Source organism: Camelus dromedarius, chromosome 16 (assembly GCF_036321535.1).
Source record: "Camelus dromedarius isolate mCamDro1 chromosome 16, mCamDro1.pat, whole genome shotgun sequence".
NCBI lineage: Eukaryota > Metazoa > Chordata > Mammalia > Artiodactyla > Camelidae > Camelus > Camelus dromedarius.
This window is the reverse complement of record NC_087451.1, coordinates 12156992-12178316: the sequence shown is the minus strand read 5'-3', so window position 1 is coordinate 12178316 and position 21325 is coordinate 12156992. Positions and strand designations below refer to the sequence as shown.

Below are 21325 nucleotides of genomic sequence, written 5' to 3'. Positions count from 1 at the left end.
CATTTTTACTCTAGTAACGGGAAAATCTATTATCATAGTTTCCACTAGATACTGAGATGGGGTAATGGAAGACAGTTGCTTCTTATATACATCTGCACTGTTTGGATTTTTTTGCAGTGAACATGTAAATAAAAACCTAAATAATTTTTTAATGTAAACAGATCAAGTTTATTCATATATTCACTAACTGTTGAATGTCTACTATGTTCCAGGCTTTTAACAAGAAAGCAGAACTAGCAGAAGGAGTCTCCAGCCCACAGGAGCCCAAAGTCCCAGGGAAGAGAGATAAGTCACTGGAGGTAAGCACAAGGCGCTACGGGTGAACAGGGTAACAGCATCTGACCTGAGAAAGTCTTCTTAGAGGTGGTGATACCTAAGCTGTATCATAAAAAGTTATTAAGATGAAATGTGGAGGGTTAAAAAAAAGGCATTCCCAGTGCAAAAGAGGCTTGACAGGACAGGATGTGTCTAGAGAATCCGTAAGTTGCTCAGTATGGTTAGAAGTGGTTAGGCGATGAATTAGGCTGGAGATGTAGGTGGAGGCCAGGAAATGGAAGGCCTGGGCATCTAGGCAAAGGCAGCTGAATCTTATTTTAGAGGCCAAGGAGAAATATTAACGTAAGGAAAATGAATAACCCTTGGCTTTAAGTAAGACAGTTTTAGCAGCAGTGTGGACAGAATTTAGGGAAGAAATGAAACCAGTTAGGAGGCCAATAAATGAAACAAAAAGTAAAACCTTTAACTAAGAAAATGAAGATGCGGGGAGGGATAAAGGTGCATAATTAGCACTTGCTAACTTGATACGAGAAGAAATGATGATATCACGGCTTCTGTGTAAGTAATAGGATAGATAATGGTGTCATTCAATAATAGGAAATGGAAGCAAAGAAAAAAGTTTTGGGAAAATGGTACATTGTTTTGGACATGTGTCTCAGTTCTCTGACTAAGTTCTTGTACATCTCCAGTAAAATGAAAAAGCACACAAAGTTATTAGTTGCAATATTTGTAAAACTGAAACATTAGAAACAACCTAATTTCAAAATGTAGAATCAACAAGATTATACTGTATAGCACAGGGAAATATACACAAGATCTTGTGGTAGCTCACAGAGAAAAAAAATGTAACAATGAATGTAAGTATGTTCATGTATCACTGAAAAATTGTGCTCGACACTGGAATTTGACAGAACTTTGTAAAATGACTATAACTCAATAAAAAAATGTAGAAAAAAAAAAAGAAAGAAAGAAAAGAAACAACCTAAATGCCCATGCAGAGGATACTGGCTGTAAAAAAAAAAAAAAGGGTATAAAAACAATGAGGAATATCTCTATGAAAGCAAGGTACAGAAGAACATTATTTGGCACAGTAGTATACACAGCTACCTTTTGTGTAAGAAAGAGGAAGTAAGAATACATATAATATGTACCTGCTTATATCTGCAATAATGAACACAACAAAGATACGTCAAAAGCTCATGACAGTGGAAAGGCAGGAAAGGGAATGGGATGTCTGAGTAAAACCTCAATGGTTTTATCATTCCTTTTTTTTTCTTACCTAAATCAAGTATTAGTATTGTGATTATAAAATGGAGAGCTTAAATTCTGAACCACATTGATGTTTTATACAGTTCAAAAATAAAATTAAGTCAACAAGGATGGAGGAGAGAAATAAAATTGAACACAACTGAAATACATGAATTTAACTGACTATGACTTTGATAATTTTACCACAAACGAGAAAAAAGATATTTAAATAACTTTACACTGTATACTTTTAGTGACATTTATATAGGTGTAACAAGAATTGCAAAGAAATCTTAAACCATACTTAGTAGGTTTGTAACTATTAACAGTATTGGTATTATAATTCTGAAACTATTATGCATACATTGTACAAGTAAGCAAATGAGTAAATGTACTGATTTTGTTACCAGGCTTTTCTCACTGTGGATAAACAGATACGTAAACATGGACTAAGGAAAGAAGAACCCTACAGAATTGGACTGAAATTAAGAACATTAGTATGAAGCCATGGTTAAAAACAAAACAAAACACTGAAAGAGCCAGAAACAATGATACTTTAGTAGCAAGGAGCACAGCATGGCCCAAATCTTGTTTTCTCTACTCAAAGAAACCAGGGTTCCATAGAGAAACAGATGGTTCTAGGTCAGAGTCAGAGAAAGTGCAAGGTAAACCTGGAGTACTCTATTGTACAGAAAGTAAGGAAGAACTCAGAAACTAACAGGGACATGGTAGAAGGACATGGAAGCCATCTTAATAGAGCTCTCTCTAGCAAAACTTGGGACAATTTGAGGAACAAAATTTGAATAATGTAAGAAATGGATTATGTATTGAAAAAAAGTCCATACTGTTTTTTAAAAATTACATTATAAAAGAAGTATGAAAAGCTCTTCTTTACAGAAGAATGACAACAGAAAAAAATGATAAAAACAGAAAAGTCTCCACTTTATAATCACCAGAGTATTATTTTATTTTGATAAAAAACAATGGATGATAAAACCAGTGGATGTACAAGATTATGAGGGCAGAATATTCACAGTCTCTAACTATCATGCCATAGATACTTATTCATTACACAGGGAATTAATCTGTACAACAAGAAATCTGGTGGACACCACCTCAAACCAGTGATCAAACTCAGTCTCACCAAAAATGGGGAGAGACTAACATTATGTGTCTCTTGAACACATGCATTGAGGACACAATACTCCTGCAAAAAGTATTTCACCTAAATTAAAAATTTAAGCATTTCCATGAGGAAACAATGAAACATATCCACATGAGGGACACTGTGCAAAACAACTGGCCTGAAGTCTTCAAAAAATGTCAATGTCATGAAAGACAAAAAAAGTAGGAAATAGCTCTAGAGTAAAGGAAACTAAAGAGACAGGACAACTCAGTGCAATGTGACTAAATCCTAGATATTAAAAACAAAACAAAATACCTATAAAGGATATTACTGACACAACTGGGGAAGTCTGAGTATGGATGTGTTAGAAAACAGTATAGTATATCAATGTTAAATTTCCCAAATGTGATTATCACATTGTGGTTATATATGAAAATGCCCTTATACTTAAGAGATACATACTAAAGAATTTAAGGGTGAAGTGCCATGTCTACAACTAACTTTCAAATTGTACAGCAAAAAAAAATTAAAATTTTTGAATATACACACGTATAGAGAGAGAGGAGAGACAGAGGGAGGAAGGGGAAGACAAAGAAAATACAGCAAACAATTCACTGTACTATTCTTATAACTCTTTGGAAAGTGAAAAATGTCAAAGATGTGTTATTTTTTTAACTGCTCAGGTTTGAATTTTTTAAATAAGTAATTCTGAGAAAATCTGAGAAGAAAGGGACTGAGAGATAAGATGAAAAATTAGTAAAGGGGAGTCACAGAAGTCAGGGGTACAAAGTTTCAAAATGCTGTGGTCAACAGCATCAATGCAACAGTGAGGTAAACTAAGGGTGAATTACGTAAATAAAGACCACTGGATTCAGCAATTAGGAAATCAGTGGTGACATAGGGGACAAGAGTTTCATTAAAATAGAGTCATTATTTCAAAATGTGAGTGAAAAAATAATAAAACATGACTTCTCAAGAAATTCAGCTATGAAAGGCAGAGACTGGAAGCTACGATAGACCTCCAGTGAAGGAAGGATCTGTTTTCTAAATATGGCAAAGATATGGATATATTTAAATAAAGAGAGTAGTCAGGATAGAGGATGGAAAAAGAGACAAAAGAGAAAAGACCCTGAACAGGCAGAAAGGGACGGGATTCAAATTATAAAGAGAGGGCTTAGCCTTGGAAAGAAGGAGGAACACATCTCCCACTAAGACTGAAGAGAAGGAAGTAAAGACAGGTGAAAATGCAGAGCAGTATGGTATTGAGGGTAGGGATTAGAACAGGAAGTCAAGGAGAATCATATCTGACAGCCTTGAATAAGAAGAGAGGTGGTCTGCTAAAAAGAGTAGAGGGACTGACAGTAAAGGCTCTCACAGTTTTAAAGAACAGAAGGAATTGTCTAGGGACTTGCAGAAAAATGGCTGGTGAGTACCGAGGGTCCACATGAATTGAGAACGATGAATTTGTCCCAGCAGCAATCTAAAAGTTTATGTGATTTCTGTTAGTGATGTTCAGTAGCTGATATACAGGAATAAAGGAGCATTAACAACCAAAATGATTAAGAGTACAACTATCCTAAACATAAGATCAATGGGGATAGCAGGTGACTGAAGTGGCAGATTGTGTTGATTAGGCTAGATTAGGAATAAACTAAAATAAGAAAGGGGCTAAGAACTTGAAGAAAAAACACGGAAGTCAAAGGACTGAATGGCTTAGGGCCAAAGACCAGGGAGTAAAGAAGCTGAGAAAGTTATTGTTCTATTATAGTCCAATGTTTCAGAGGTGGAGGACACAGCTATGGGCATTGGTGAAGTGGAATGGGGGCGAGAGCTGACGGAGTTGAGATCAACAAGGAATTACAAGGCTAGGTCACTGATTACTATTTACTACAAGGACTGTGAAGACACCCAGGACTATAAGACTTGGCAGTGGGAGAAGTAAAGACCGATCCAAGATGAGGAAGTGGCATTGGCTTAAAATTCAAAGTAGAAAGGGTTTTGACCACAGAGGAAAAGGGAAATTGTAAGGATAAGCTTATCAGTTCTTCCCTTGAATCACACAGCAGGCAGAGTGAGAGGCAGAGACTACATCTGACTCAAATGATAAATCCTAGCACAACGCCTGGCACAATGCAGGATCTCTGCTGGGTCAATAAAAGGAAGAATGAAAGTATGACCAACTGTGAGCCGCAAGCCTTCAGCCAGAAGTTCTAAAATTTACAGTGCGGGCTCAAGCAGAGCCATGGGCAACAGTATTTTGCTTCCAGAGTATATTTTGCTGTGACTGGTATGGTAGAGAGAGAGTTGCTGGAAAGTCTTTTCCTCAACATCCTATCATGAACAAGTACCCAAATGGGACCGTTCTCATGATAAGTAAACATCCCAGGAGAACTGAGAAATCCAGGCAGATCGTCCAGATGTAACCAACTCATGCATGATAAGGGGACATCTGCTTTACTCTGGTTTTATCTTCAAGGCAGTAAAGAGGTATATTTTTACCACATACTCAGATCAAGAGGGCTGGTACGCTCGCTGTGCTTCCAGGAAAACGAAATCAGAAGGAAGAAACTCACAGGGAGTATTCAGTCATCTTACCTAGGAATGTAGGAATTAAAACCTTGGACCCAACCTTAGCAACCTTTTCATTCTCATTATTTTTGCTGTGAGCTCATTTTCAGGGACAGCAAGGAAAGAACAAGGCAGTATCTGATTCTCTAGCCAGGCTCGAGGAAAGAAAAACCCTGACAGTGGAAAGAAATGGTAACTAAGCAAAAGGAGGGGCAAGCAAATTAGCTCTTAGATGCTTGGGCCCAAAAAGGAGGCCTGACATTTAGCAGTAATTAAGGCTATGGCTTTCTCTACACCACGCCCACTCACTGCAAGTAGGAAAAAAACCCAACACCCTATTCTTTCTATTAAAGATACCTGTGCCAGAAAACATGCTTCACTCAAGACTTAATGATGACTAATTTGGGTCAGCCCTGATTATTAGGCACGTATAAGCAATGTATCAAAAGGAATGGATTATTCTAAGCATCCTCACCAGTACTTCTTTCAACATTTCTAGAACAAGCATTATTATACTGTCTCTAATTTTAGGCCTAACATATTTTACAGATTAAAAAAACCACTAATCTCAAATGATTCCAGTGGGAAGGCCACATAGCAGATTAATTCGGGCTTACTGATGCAGAAATTGAAGTTGACAATATCTAAATTGCTTCTTTAAGACAAACACCAATAAAATTGTGGTCATAGTATCTGTTCCTTGGCTTTTAAATTAAGAAGTCATTTATACCACTTAAGCAAAAATAAGGAATGAGATAAGGACCAAAATATTACCATCCGTATAATTTTTTTTAAATGTCACTTAGGTTATCTTTTAGTAAAGTTTCCAACTAAGATTTGTTTAAGACAGTGTGATCTTTTCAGAAATCAACCCCAAACAAAAAGAACAAGAAGCCAAACACACATAATCCATCTCCAATAAAACTAGGAAACATATGTAACCCACACCTCAAAAAGCGAAGACAGAATGGAGATAAAGCCATGGTGCATGACTTAGTAGACCGGGGTGTGATCAAAACTAAATGCCTGCAAAGAGGAAAAACTCAAAAGAAACGGAGTTCCAGTCAAGATGGTGGAGCGGTAGGACCACGAGCTTGCCTCTCCCTCGCGACTACAATGAAACCACAACTGAATGCTGAACAACCATCAAAAAAAGACTGGAACCTAGCAGAAAGATCTTCTGCAACTGGAAATATGAAGAGGGAACCACAGCACGATGGTAGGAGGGGCGTACCTGCGATATAATTGGGCCCCATACTCCCTGGGTGGGCGACCCACAAGCTGAAGTGGCAAAGGCCCTCTCACAGGACTGAGAGCTCTAAGCGCACGTCAGGCTTCCCAGCTTAGGTCCTGGCATTGGGAAGAGAAGGAGACCCCAGGACATCTGGTTTTGATGGCCTACATGAGCTTTCCTGGAGGCTGACATCTTGATTGGATCATTAGCACTAAGACCTAGCCCCATCCAACAGCCTGTAGGGAAGCCTCAGGCCAAACAACATACAGGGTGGGAACACAGCCATACCCATCAGCAGACTTCCTAAGCCACAAAGGCCTCTAGACACAGCCTTACCCACCAGAGGTCCAAGACCAAGCTTCACCCAGCAGTGGGCAGGCACTGGCTCCTCCTGCCAGGAAACCTGCACAAGCCTCTAGTACAGCCTCATCCACCAGGGGCAGATACCAGAAATAAGAAAACAATAATCCCAAAGCCTGTGGAAGGAATCCACAAACACATAGAAAGACAGACGATATGTGGCAGTAAAGGAATATCTCCCAGGCCACGGCACAAGACAAAATCCCAGAAGAAGAAATAAGTAATGAGGAGATAGGCAATTTATCCAAGAAAGAGTTTATAAAGTAATGATGGCGAAGATGTTCAGAGAACTCAACAGGAGTATAGACACACAGAGTGAAGTTTTTAGCAAAGAGCTGGAAAATATAAAGAATACCCAGAGTTGAAGAATAAAATCACTGAAATGAACAATACACTGGAAGGAACCAAGAATAGACTAAATGAGGCAGAAGAACGGATCAGTGAGCTAAAAGACAGATTAGTGGAAATCACTACTTCAGAACAGAAAAAAGAAAAAAGAATAAAAAGGAATGAGGATAGTTTAAGAGAACTCTGGGACAACATGAAGCACTCTAATATTCACATTATAGGGGTCCCAGAAAGAGAAGAGAGAGAGAAAGGACCTGAGAAAATTTTTGGAGAGATAATAACCAAAAACTTCCCTAACTTGGGAAAGGGAACAGTCACCCAAGTCCTGGAAGCGCAGAGAGTAAGTACCACAGAATCAACCCAAGGAGGAACACACAAAGGCACATAGTCATCAAATTGACAACAATTAAGGATAAGGAGAAAATATTAAAATTAGCAAGAGAAAAGCAATGAATAACAAACAAGGGGACTCCCATAGGGTTATCAGCTGATTTTTCAGCAGAAGCTCTACAGGCCAGAGGGAGTGGCACGATATATTTAAAGTGATGCAAAGGGGAAACTTACAACCGAGAATACTCTGTCCAGCAAGGCTCTCATTCAGACTTGATGGAGAAATCAAAAGCTTCACAGATAAAAGCTAAAAGATTTCAGCACCACCAAACCAGCTTTACAACAAATGTTAAAGGACCTTCTCATCAAACCGTAAGAAAAGAGAACAAAAAGAAAGAGGGGGAAAAAAAAAAGAGAGAGACCTACAAAAGATTGCTTTGGCTGTTCGGGGTCTTTTGTGGTTCCTTATAAATTTTGGAATTGTTTGTTCTAGTTCTGTGAGGAATGTCGTGAATATTTTGATGGGGGTTGCCTGGATCTGTGGATTGCTTTGGGTAGTGAGGCCATTTTGATAGTTTTGATTCTTCCAGTTCAAGAGCACAAGAAATCTTTCAATTTCTTTGTGTCATTTTGGTTTTCAGAGTATAGGTAACCACCTTGGTTAAGTTTATTTCTAGGTGTTTTGTTGTTTCTGATGTAATGGAAATGTCTCTGCCAGTTATAAAATTCTGGTTTTTGAAGTGGGAAAAAAAAAAGGTGAATGAAGGGCTGCAAATGGCAAAATAGCCTTCTTTTTTCTGGGTGAGTTGTATTCCATTCTAGTATATACATATATGCATCCCCAATATCTATTCAACTATTGATGTGCACTTAGGATGCTTCCATATCTTGGCAATTATAAATAATGTTGCTGTTAATAGCAGGGTGTATGCATCTTTCTGGGTTAATTCTTATTTTGTGGTTGGCTTTATTCCTTTGATAACTATGTAAGTTTAAAAAGCTAAAGCTCTAAACATTCTTAGAAATAGTGAACAGTACTTATATGTAAATTAAAAAATATATATGTAGTAAAAAAAAAATGATCCATTAAGCCACAAAAGACATAGAAGAAACTTAAAAAGACATATTACTAAATGAAAGAAACCAGTCTGAAAAGGCTACAAACTGTATAATTCCAACCAAATGACATTCTGGAAAAGGCACAGCTACAGAAACAATAAAAAGATTGTCGTTTCCAGGGGTTTGGGGAGAGGGAGGAAGGGAGGAATGAATAGATGGAGCACAAGGGATTTTTAGGGCAATGAAATTATTCTGTATGATACTATAGTGGTGGCTACATGTCATTATATGCTCATCAAAACCCACAGAATGTACATCAAGAGTAAACCCTAATGTAAACTACGGACTTTGGTTGATAATAATGTGCCCATGTTGGTTCATCAATTGTACCAAATATGCCACACTGATGAGGGATGTTGAGGGTAAGGGAGTACATATGTGTGGGTGGGGAGGGCTATGTGGGAACTCTCTATTTTCTGCTCAATTCTGCTGTAAACCTGAAATTGCTCAAAAAAAATAAAGTCTATTAAAAAAGAAACTCAAAAGAAACTGAATCCACGTATAGAACCATAGCAAGGTTCAAAAATCACATAAGCAAAAATAACAAGAAAAAAAGGAAAAAAAAATAGAGCCATTAGGGACTGCAAAAGGCAGAAGGCAGAGCACTAAAAACTGGGAGATGATCTGAAAGTCTCTATAAGGAACAAACAGACCAACAAGATTCCCATCCCCACACTAACCAGCCAAGGAACTACTGCTTGGAGAGATGTACTTTTTAGAAAAGGAAAAAAAAAAAAAAAAAAGGTGACGGATCAGATACAGAGGAGAGTGTTAAAGTAAAAACTTGACTTCAGTGAAAATCTGCATGTTGAAAGGTGAGCTCTCCATCGCCTCCTGGTCATCAGCTCCAGAATGCTTTTTCTAGGCAAAAGTACAGAGGATCTTTCTCAGCAGCAACTGATCCATACCAGAAAAAAGACCTTCAGATACTGGAAGTTTTCAGTCAATTGCCAGCTAACCACATGAATGCACTACAGAGAAGTGTACACACACAGAGCCTCTGTTCAGATTTTCAGAGTTCCACTCTTAAATATGAACAATCAATGAAGGATACCAGACATCTAAAGAAAGCCTTTGACATGGCAGAAAGGACTAAATCAGTCAAAGAAAACAGGAACTTAGAAGAGACATATGCATGGAACAAAAGAACATTTCAAAGAATAATTAAAACCCTCAGAGGAATAAAAGAAGATACTGTACTCACAAAATAAGTCACTATAAAAAGAAAAAACAGAGCTTTGGGAACACAAATGATAGTATTAACAAAATCAGTAAAATGATTAGAAAATAAATTTCTAGAAAAAAATCTCAGAAAGTAAACAAAATGACAAAGAAATGAAAGAACAGAAAAGGTAAGAAAAACAGACGATCAGTCTGGTAGGTCCAACATCCAACTAAATGCAATTCCAAGAAAAGAAAATAACAGCGGGGAAATTATCAAAAAGATCACTTATGAAAATTTCCTAGAGTGAAAAGACTAAAACTTTTAAGATTGAAAGAGTTAAAAATAAATAAAATAATAAGAATCAAAGAAAGACATATCACTGTAAAAAGCATTTAAAATGAAATCTTAGGAAGGAGGGTATATGGCTCAGTGGTAAAGTGTATGCCTAGTATTCATGAGGTCCTAGGTGCAATCCCCAGTACCTCCATTAAATAAATAAATAAACCTAATTAACCACCCCTAAAATTTTTTTAAAATCTTAAATATCTTAAAGAAAAACAAATCTATAAAAGATTCTGAATCAGAATAGCAAGGGAATTCTCAATAGAAACATTCAAAGGTAGACAAAAATGGAGCAAAATCCTGTGTGGAAATGAGTTTCAATTTCAAAACTGCACCCAAACAATCAAACAAGTATAAGGATATAAAAAGGAAATTTTCAAATATGCAATGTTTCCAAAAAATTTACTTCATTCACAGTTCCTCAGAATCCATTAGTAAAAGGTTACCAGAATAAGGGAACAAGGACACAAACTAAGAAGAAAGATATGGGACCCAGGAAACAAAGGCTCTAACACTGAAGGAACCAAGAGGATTCCAAGGATTATGGTAAAGGGAACGGCCCGTAATAAGAACTATCAGTACAGGTGAGGACAGGAGGTTCCGATGGGATGTCTCTAGGAAAATAAATGGAATAATAGATTACCTAGTAACTGTGAGCATTGAAAACTGGGCCTGAACGGTGTTTTACAGAATTGATGGAAGGTATAAAAAGATAACAGTAGATTGAAAGAAAATGAAGCAAGATGAGGATGGGAAGAAGCAAGAAAGGAGTAAAAAAGAATAAAACAGAAGTCAATACATAATTCTAAAACTGCTGAATTAAGTGACAGCAGAATACACTTATTGCTTAGAAATACAGAGACCAGAACAAAGAGCTAAAAGAGTTACCTCAGAGGAGAATTCAAAGAGCTCTCCTCCCAACCCTCACCAATCAGAAATAAAACAGGAATAACAACAATGAAACACATCCCACATTCCAAGAGGACTTATAATTGTGTTAGAAATATGTATTTTTTGACTGCGAATTTTAGACCAAAATGTGGATTTGATAGCAATTACGAATATAATGGGCGGAGGGAATCACCTTTTTAAGCACCTTCATGGCAAATATTTTCCCGGTATTTGCTCCTGTTACTTTTCGTACTTGAAAAACCTGGATGAAAAATAAAAGTGTTCGTGTGTTATTAAAAGCTAAACCATGCTAGTCACACTCCCTTAATTCCTATTTGTAAGAAACAAATGATACAGCAGTTTATATTCTTAAAAAAACTAGTGCCATGAAGGACTGGGTACAAAAACGATGGGCTAAAAAAGCAGACTATATTAAATATTAGCAGTGAAAAGAGTTATACGACATGAGACTTTCCTGTTGATCTGCTGACATCTAGTGGCAAAGCTGGGCAATGACCATCTAATAGTGAGTACTCTTACTTTACACATAAAAACCAAGTTGGCACAGAAAAACCTATCATCAGGGTTCCCAGACACATAATATCAAACTTAAAAATTATAAAATATTTCATAAATTTCTTCCAGGGATGCCTCACATAAAACTATTTAATAATACCTGACAGGAACTGCCTGTTCTTTAAAATGGCTAGCTATAATACATTTTCATGCAACAGATAAAATACCTGACACAGTGCATGTTACACATTCAAGATGGTTAGAACATACTAGAATGTGTCCTTAAGCCTAAGAATAAACTATAAACGGCATGTCCTGCAAAAATTAACACTACACAATAGCATAAGTCATTCTCAAACTTAATCCCAACTACTAAAATGTTATCCAAATTCTGTCTTTTGATGGAGAACAGAGAGGTATAAATTTTCTTGGGCAGAACACGCAAAGGTGAGGTCTTAAATTAGCCTCAGGCAAAACTATGAAACTAATAAGTTCTCTTCATTTTTCTTCTCCCCTCATATTCTTCAGCTTCCTAACTCCAGACACTGCAGGTCAAAGAAAACCAATTTAGATTAAGGTCTCAGTAACAGATAACAATTTAATGTGCCATGTCTCTTGAAAGTAAGGAGTGGTTTGTTTTTTAAGAGGATACGTATAGCATGTACCACTTAACCAAAGGAAGAAATGAATCCTCTAGTAACAGATTTTGCCTGGCACAGATGCTTATGTATTTATTCAACAAATATTCACTGAGTGCCTATAGTGTGTCAGGCTTTAATGTGAATGGTGGTAGGAAGAGGAAAACTTCTGCACATCACTCAGATAATACCAGGTAAGTGATCATATCCTTTGCAGATGGCTAGCAAACAAAGGTTCAAGAGGACTGCTGGAACCAGGGTATAAAAATTAATCTCTCTGAGACAGACAACAGCTCTCGTTTCAAAAATACTTCCTACCTTTCCATAGCCCCCTTTACCAAGTACCCGAAGTAGCTCAAAACATTCTGGTCTGATTTTTTCTGGCCCTCTGTTCACACTAGTTTCTGAGATTTCAAATTTCTCACAATGTTCCATGCCACTGGGGAGAAAAGCAAAACCAAAAGTAAATTTGCAAAAAGTTAAATTACCTTCAGCATGTCGTTACAAAGAGAATTATAATCCAATGAAGTAAAAGGGAAAAAGTACACAACAGCAAATTTAGTGTGTGCTGTTAGTAAACTAATGATTCAATAACATGATAGGTCACAATTAGGGTGTCTTGATAACTGTTTGCTTATCTGCTTATTTATAGAATGTGCTATTGATTACCTATTTTCATAAACATCCAGCACCCCCAAGCTAAGATAAATTAGAACAAGTTTATTAGAACAAGTTTACTCCCAACGAAGGAAAAAAAGACTTCTACTTATTCCAATTTAGTTCATTCAAAATGCCTGTGAGATTAGGTATTATCCAACCTCATTTGGCAGCTTCAGCAGAAAATCGGAGTGCTTTCTGAAAGTACCCAATTAGTTCAAGTTTTTATGCTACAAAAATTCTACCTAATAAATTGTATCCATGCATCTTTCCGTATCTGTTGAATTTAAAGGCTCCAAAAAGGGTGGCAATTTTGTCTGCCTCTTAAATGCTTTCTATATGAGTGATGATCTCAGCCTTCCCACCACCCAAAGCTTTTTACTTGATGCTGGTATAGAGAGTAGACTAATCACCACACTCATCTGATGGAGCTTGCCTAAAATGACACAAGACTGTACAAATCTGTTTGTATTACAAAGCAAAACAAGAAGCATTTGATTTTGGAGGCATTTCTAAAATTTTTATTTTTCAGTAAGAAAAGGTGGTTCTCTAAGAAATTCCTAACCCACTCAAACTGATATTCAGTATACTCTGAATTTGAATGAGTATCTTTTTTTCAAAATCCATACATGATCTCAAAACCCCAAATATGTTATTATATTGGTGCCAAACTTAATAAACCAAGTCTATATATGACTAGATGTTTAATAACAGGTTATTAAAATCACATAAACCAAGTCTATATATGACTAGATGTTTAATAACAGGTTATTAAAATCACACAAGAAGTGGAACTGATATAACCTACTTATAAGAAAGACAGCACAATGAAGTCTTTTCATGTAAACTTACAGTTCATATGGTCCAACTCCCCCATGGTCCATGCTCTCATTTAACTGACCCTGAAAAATATGTTAAAGGGTTAAAAATAAATAATCTCATAAATAAGAAATAAAAAATGTTAATGCTTCACTCCATTACTGAAGGAGAATGAATCAAATAAACCAGCTCAAAAATTCTCTATTCTTTAATAACAGGCAAATGTGGTGATGAATGAAATAAGGTATACAAACAATACTATGGGGATTTCACTTTTAATTTATTTGACAACTAAGCTACAGATGCTACTCATCAAAGATCTACAAACAAAACCAGGTGATTTTTCCTTCAAAAATTACATTTATTCAAAAATGTATTTTGAAATGTATTTTGTATATTATGAAACTAAAGGCACTACATTCTAAGTATGAGTTAATCAAATGATTTACACAAAGTGCTATTCTGACATGTTTTTGATACATAAGACTAACACACTGCTATAAACCTTATGTAATTACAACTAACTAAGCCTAAGGTAACCATAACCAGTCCAAGATATTGTGGTGTATAATGTGGCTGACCAAAGTAAAACAATTAAACAACTCTTTCAAATTTTGAGGAGTCATGCTGGCCGAACGTTTATTCTGACCATACTATAAATGAGTGCAAAACTTGATTAAGATTCTGTATACTAGCAATAATAATTCAAAAATGAAATTAAGATAATTCCATTCATAAAAGCACCAATAAGAATTAAATACTTAGAAAAAATTTTAACAAAAGAATTACAAGACTTTTGCACTCCAATGTTCACAGCAGCACTATTTACAATAGCCAAAACATGGAGGCAACCTAAAAGTCCATCAACAGGTGACTGGATAAAGAAGTTGTGGTATGTATCTATATACAAGAGAATATTACTCAGCCATTAAAAAAAAAAGAATGAAATCATGCCATTTGCAGGAACATGGATGGACCTAGAGATTACCATATTAAGTGAAGTTAAGTCAGACAGAGAAAGACAAATATCATATGATATCACTTATATGTGGTCCAAAAAAATTTTTTTTAATAATACAAATGAACCAGAATAGACTCACAGACACAGAAAACAAACCATGGTTACCAAAGTGGAAAGGGACTAGGGGAAGGGATAAATTAGGAGTCTGGGATTAACATATACACACTACTATATATAAAACAGATAAACAACAAGGACCTACTGTATAGCACAGGGAACTATATTCAATATCTTGTAATAACCTATAATGGAAAAGAATCTGAAAAAGAATATACATATATGTGTATATGTATAATTGAATTACTTTTACTGTACACTTGAAACTAACACAACATTGTAAATCAACTACAATTTTTTTAAAAAGTGCAAGACTTGTATATTTGATAATTCCAAAGCATTACTGAAAAAAATTATAAAAGACCTAAATAAATCAAAAGGTGTCCCACATTCTTAGATCAGACGACTTAATATTTTTAAGATGGCAATAGTAACCAAACTGGTCTACAGATTCAACTCAACTCTAAAAATCCCAGGTTCCTTTCTTGCAGAAATTGACAAGCTAATTCTAAAACTTACTCAGAAACACAAGGGGCCCAAAATAGCCAACACAGTCCTTAAAAAGGGGAACAAGGTTGAGGAACTGATGTCCTGATTTCAAAATGTACTACAAACCAACAGTTATCAACACAGTGTGGTACTGTCATAAGGACAGAAATATAAATCAATGAAATAGAATTGAGAGCGCAGAAATAAACCCTTACATTTATGGTCAACTGATTTTTAACAAAGATGCCAAGAAAATTCAATGGGACAGGAACAATCTTTCAACAAATGGTGCTGGGATAACTGCATATCCACATGCAAAAATTTATTTTGGGCCCCTACCTTCACATCGTACAGCGAAATAGATCACAGACCTAAACAGAAGAGCTAAAACTATAAACTCTTAGAAGAAACCTGGGACGGAGTAAATCTTCATGATCTTGAGGTAAGCAATGATTTCTTAAGACAGATCACAAAAGGCATAAAAGATTAAAGAAAAAAACCGATAAAATGAATTTATTCAAAATTTAAAATTTTTGCACTTTGAAAGATACTATCAAGTAAAAAGAAAATCCACAGAATAAAAACATATAAAGAACTTCTACAACTCAATAATAATAATTTAAAAAAAACAATTTTAAAAACAATGAGTTAGGATCTGAACAGGTGTTTCTCCAAAAAAGATACATAAATGGCAATCACATGAAAGGATGTTTGACATCATTAGTCATTAGGGAAATACAAACCCAAACCACACTGAGATACCAATTTATATCAACTAGGATGGCTATAATTAAGACAAATGGTAACAAGCTTGGCAAGGATGTAGAGAAACTGGAACCCTCACTCACTGCTGGCAGCAGTGTGGTACAACTACAACCACTTTGGAAAACAGTTTGGCAGTTTCTTCAAAAATTAAACAGACTTACCATATGATCCAGCAAATCTACTCCTAGGTATCTAACCAAAAGAAATGAAAACGTATGTTCCACAAAGACTTAGGCACAAATGTTTAAAACAGTATTATTCACAACAGCCAAAAAATGGAAATAACTCCAACGAACATCAACTGGTGAAATGATAAATGTGGGTGATCTTAACAATCGAATACTATTTGGTCATAAAAAGGAATGAAGTACTGATATACTACAACATAGATGATCTTCAGAAACATTATTTTAAGTGAAAGAAGCCAGACACAAAAGGTCACATATCGTATAATTCAATTTACATGGACTGTCCAGAAAAGACAAATTCACAGAGATGAGAAGTAGACCATTGGTAAAGCCTAGGGCTGGAGGTGGCAATGAGGAGAGACTGTAAATTGGCCTAAAGTTTCTTTTGAGGGCAACAGAAACGTTCTAAAATTAAACTAAGGTGTGGTTGTACAACTCTACAAATAGAAAAGTCACAGAATTTTTACAAAAAAATGGTAACTTGACAGCAGAAATTCAGTTTTTAGCATTACAAACTATAGCTTTAAAATGAGTATTCTTAAATACAGTCTGATTATGAACTCTTTCAATTTACATAAAAGTGTATCACTTAAATGAAAATAGGACGATTAAAGGTTTTATTGAAAATTTTAGAACAATTCAAAAAAATATTTAAATGGACTCATCTTTCTTCAAAGATACCACTACACAGTCAAGATACACAAAGAAAACTGACAGCATTCTTACACAATGGATGCTTAAATGCCCCCACAAAACACAAGTTTATTTTAGTCAGAACCTGCTCAGGGAGTAAACAAGTCAGGATGATGTCTAACACCAGCCATGTATGTTTTATGATTAGATCCAGGCAAATGGAGGGGCAGTATCAAGGGGAAAAAAAATTCTTGCAGTTTCAACTTGATAGTTTCTTTTCTGTGTGAGGACGGGCAGGTAGGGGTGGTTGTGGCTATAAGTAGTTTTTGGGTTTTTTTGGGTTTTTTTTTGGTCTCTGGTGCTTCATACAATCACCTATGATGGCTTCACTTTAAAGACAAAAAACTAACTTCTATAAAACTGGTATTATATAATTATTTTTTCTTTAATGTTCATTTCACTTAATTCTAAATCAAAGACCACAGAGTAGTTAACACTAAACTATATGACTTTGAAGCCACCTAGAAAGATATGTCCTGTGGCTATGTTTCATTTCCGGAGCCAGCCAGGCCTGCATTACCACCTGCATCTGGGTTTATGACTTCCTACCGTTACCTTCTTGGAACAGAAGCATTTGAGGCACAATTCTTTCCTGCTACTAAATGTTACCTTTAGAAAGTCTCACAACGGAATCATTAAGTTATTATATAATACATACTGACACCTTCCTTAACAGGAAACTATTCCGGTTTTTTTTTTTTCTACTGCCCTGACCCATCCGGTGCTTTATGTGTGCCACTATGGCTGACAAAGCCGAATCTTCCTAATCTAAGGTACTACACAAGATACACCGTTTCAGACTAGCCCACCACAATGACTATTCACAAAGTTTTAAATTAAAATTGTATATAAATTAAAGTTAATATGCCTAAAGTCCCAGTGAAAGAGCACATTTTATAAAAATGTAAATAAATTGTTACCGAATAGGTGAAATATCCCCAATCCAGACATTCTTTGAACATACCATCTGTATAGCACTGTTTTTCAAAATACTAAAAATTTTCAAACTTTTTGCTCAATAAAAATCTAATAGCCCAATCCGTAATTTGTGCAGTAAGGCTCTGTGACGATTTGAACTGGTAGAGTAAAAATTTCGAATTAGTAGAGTAAGGATTTTTTAAAGTTGCAGTAACAATTTTTTAACTTTGTGTCTCCACAAAAAGTAGAGGTTTCCAACATTTTCTTAATCTAACGAAAATCTCTAGAGGAAAATTTTCCCTTAGTTTCAACTCTGTCCCCAAATTATACCATCACCAGAGAAAAAGAAAAAAAAAAAAAGTACCATCCACTGGTTTTAATACAGTGTTTAAAATGTATTAATTTACTCTCTTCATCTCACTGAAGAATTAACTATGCTATGTAAATGCATATATTTACTAATACAGGTGCACTCAGTGTAACATATCTCTAAATAAGGCCAATGATAAAAAGAAAGGAATGAAAGAAGGAAGGAAGGAAAGAAAAAAAACAAAGTACAGTTCTAAAAATGCAGCACCTCTAGTATAACTGCATTTATTACTAAGTCTCTAGGCATAGATGAGGGTAAACTTGAATGATTGGTTCCTTGGCAATGAGTAACACTGACAAGCTATATTTCCATAAACTAGCTAACTGCTTAATTTACCAGGATATTTTGAGAGTACTTTATATACCTGATCGCATGTAATCTTCAGTTTACAGAAATGAAAAAAGTGTCACAAAGATTAAGCGACTTATTCTAGATCACACAGTCAGTGAGCATGGCTGGAGGGACCTGAATTCACTTTTGACACACCACAAACAGATATATTATGAACAAGAGTAGTAAATGCAATGAAGAAGCTATGCAATGAAGCTCGATGAACTGAGTCAGAAGATAGCACCACTAGTTACCTCCATGGTCTTAGACAGTTCTCTCTCTGGCGGATGCCTCAGCTTCCTTACTGTATTAGATTTTTTTTTCTTTTTTTTGGGAGGGGGGGATCAGGTTTATTTACTTATTTTTTAATGGAGATACTGGGGATTGAACCCAAGACCTTGTGCATGCTAAGCACGTACTCTACCACTGAGTTATACACTCCCTCCTCAATTTCCTTACTATAAACTGAAGAAGTGAGGCTACTCTGATACATACCAATGTTTAAAAACATTTGTGTACTAAAGGATATAAATTCACAAGTAGCCAGAATATTAATTATATTATTGCACATTCACAGTAGCCAGACTTTCTAAGAACCTAAATTTCTCTCATTTTTCAGAACTTTTAAATTTTATTTTAGGTAAACCTGGATGTCACTGAATCTCCTTGGGTGGCCAACCCAATCCCACTCCCAACTCTTTCTGCTTGTCCACCTTATACTTCTTAGAATAATACACTCAAAACAAACATTTTCAGCTCCGTAAGTAAGATGTATTCTGCTGAAGGCTCTTCCTCAAAATCCTCTATAATTACTTTTGCTCTTTCCCCAAAGCTCCTCTCCCCAAGGTAGTGACCCCATTTCTTTCTCTTTCCTATTTCCACCAATTTCCCTGGCCTCCTCTTCCACACCCTCCCCAAATCCTACTTGCTTGTACCCAGAAAAACAAATGTCCAGGAGAGATCCTAGTTCCTAACAGGAATCTTAATACCGTATTTTACTTCCAACCCCTAATAAATCCATGGTCTGTAAATTCTATCAGTTCAACTGATGAAGATTTTATAAAGCACCCTTTCTATCCTGTTTTCCCCTCTGCTCTGCTCCAAAGCCACTGCCATATGGAACCAATATAATTGATTAGAGCATGTTATACGTAATGAAAGTAATCCCATATTTCTTCCAAATCGTAATTAGTGTATCACATGTTCCATTAAGAAGCTAACTGTATTTCCATATGCAAACATATTAAAAAGTACACATCTAAATACCCACCTTCCAAACTGTCTGGTTTTGATTTAGACTCACTTGATTATGAAAAGAACAGTATTTTAGCCCATGTAGTTTCTTCAAGTGTTCAAAGTTCTTTTACACATAGCATCTCAGTCTTTTGTCAACAAGCAGAGCAAAACTTACTTGCCAGAGGAGGAAAATCGGGTGAGGAAAAGAAAGGAAAGCCCCATATGTAGTTACAGCAAACATCTGACATCAGCCATGTACTTATCTAGACAATGGAATTTAGAATCTAAATTACCATGAGGTTATCACTGATGATCATTTGCCCAGAATCAGTGATTTAGTATGACAACACCATTTTTTGAACATCAGGTACAATTTGTGATTTTTCACAATTTATGTTGAAAAAAAAAATCCTGAATAAAGAATAACAAACTACTAAGACAGCAAAGGTAAAACCAAGCTATGCATTAGGAAAAACAGTTCTAAATTTAGCGCCCTAAATTACAGCAAGGAAAGCCCTCACACCACCATTCACAAGTCTCAGTTCAAGCAATTTATTTTTGGCAAGCCAAATCACAGCTGTCAACGCTGGTTTTTTTCCGCCCCAAAATTACATCAAGTATTTTGAAAAAATATAGACATCTTCAACTAGGGGAGAAGTAAATTACAAATGCCGTGTGTCGTTATAAATGGTTTTTTTTTTTTTAAGTCACACGGAAGGGGGTTAAAAAAAAAAAAAAAAGCAAACAAACAAACCCTGGAAGATGCAGCAGAGCCCCCTTGCTCCCGAAATAAAACTCCTGGTGGCTGTAACAGCAGCGGCAGCGCTACTCCCGACAGAAGTTTTCAGCTGTCACTTCTAACAGCTGAGCGCTTCCTAGGAGAGAAGCGACAGGCCGAGAAAAGAGGTGGTTGTGGGAGGTCTGAAGATTTAATACTTGAAATCTTACCCTCGAAGGGAAACCCTTCCGCACTTCACCTGCACTTACGGGACACTCAGCAAGCGCAATCCACCCCCCGCCCAACCACACACACACCTTTAACACCACTCTCGCCCGGTCACACTCAAGTCCGAGAGCTCCAGGAATCGACCACGCGCCCTTTCTCGTTCCCTCCACAGACAGACTGATCCTGGCTGCGCTGATCTAGGGCTGGGGGCGCGACCTGCACCTGCAAGCCCCGCAGAGGCCTCACACCTAGGGCCAGGTCCGCCCCGCCCGCTCCCCTGCTTCGGGCCGCGCGGCGCCTCGGCTCCTCCCGCAGACTACTCGCGCCCCCCTGGGTCTCCCCGCTCTCGGACGCACCGGGCTTCCAGGGCCCGTGCTGCCGCCCTGGCCCTGTCACCTCGGGCCCCCCGGGACCCCGGGCCTCACCCCCTCCTCCAGCTCATCTTCAGAGCCCGCGTCTTCTGGCTGATCCAGGTCTATGTCAAACACTCCTGCCATGTCCTCAGCTTCCCTGTCTCGGAAGTCCGGCGCTGGGTAAAAGCCGTCCCGCCTCCGTCGTGGCCTCATGGGCCCGGACCCGCCGCAGCCACAGCCGCCACTGCCGCCATCACCGGCCGCTTGGGCTCAGTGCGTCTGCGCCTAGGCCCTAGACTGGCTCCTCACGTTCAGCGCTGGA

The 21325-nt window shown here is 37.0% G+C and overlaps 1 protein-coding gene across 7 annotated transcripts in view; it reads right to left on the bottom strand.

Annotated features, from left to right (window-relative positions):
- The window catches only part of RPS6KB1 (ribosomal protein S6 kinase B1), a 35773-nt gene extending 14464 nt beyond the window's left edge, over positions 1 to 21309 (bottom strand). For 2 of the 7 annotated variants that reach the window (XR_004141820.2, XR_010384435.1), the window contains exons 1-4: positions 21076 to 21306; positions 13671 to 13720; positions 12480 to 12600; positions 11201 to 11269 (exon numbers count right to left, since the gene is read on the bottom strand). Coding sequence is in view for 4 of the 7 variants with exons in the window: in XM_031468028.2 (XP_031323888.1) it covers positions 11201 to 11269; positions 12480 to 12600; positions 13671 to 13720; positions 21076 to 21216 (381 nt within the window). In the remaining 3 variants the exon portion in view is untranslated. Of the gene's footprint in view, positions 1 to 11200; positions 11270 to 12479; positions 12601 to 13670; positions 13721 to 20458; positions 20580 to 21075 lie in introns of those variants that run through there. The other 5 variants (XR_004141821.2, XM_031468028.2, XM_010990445.3 and 2 more) reach the window with 5 other exon arrangements.
- Between the last annotated feature and the right edge of the window lie 16 nt (positions 21310 to 21325).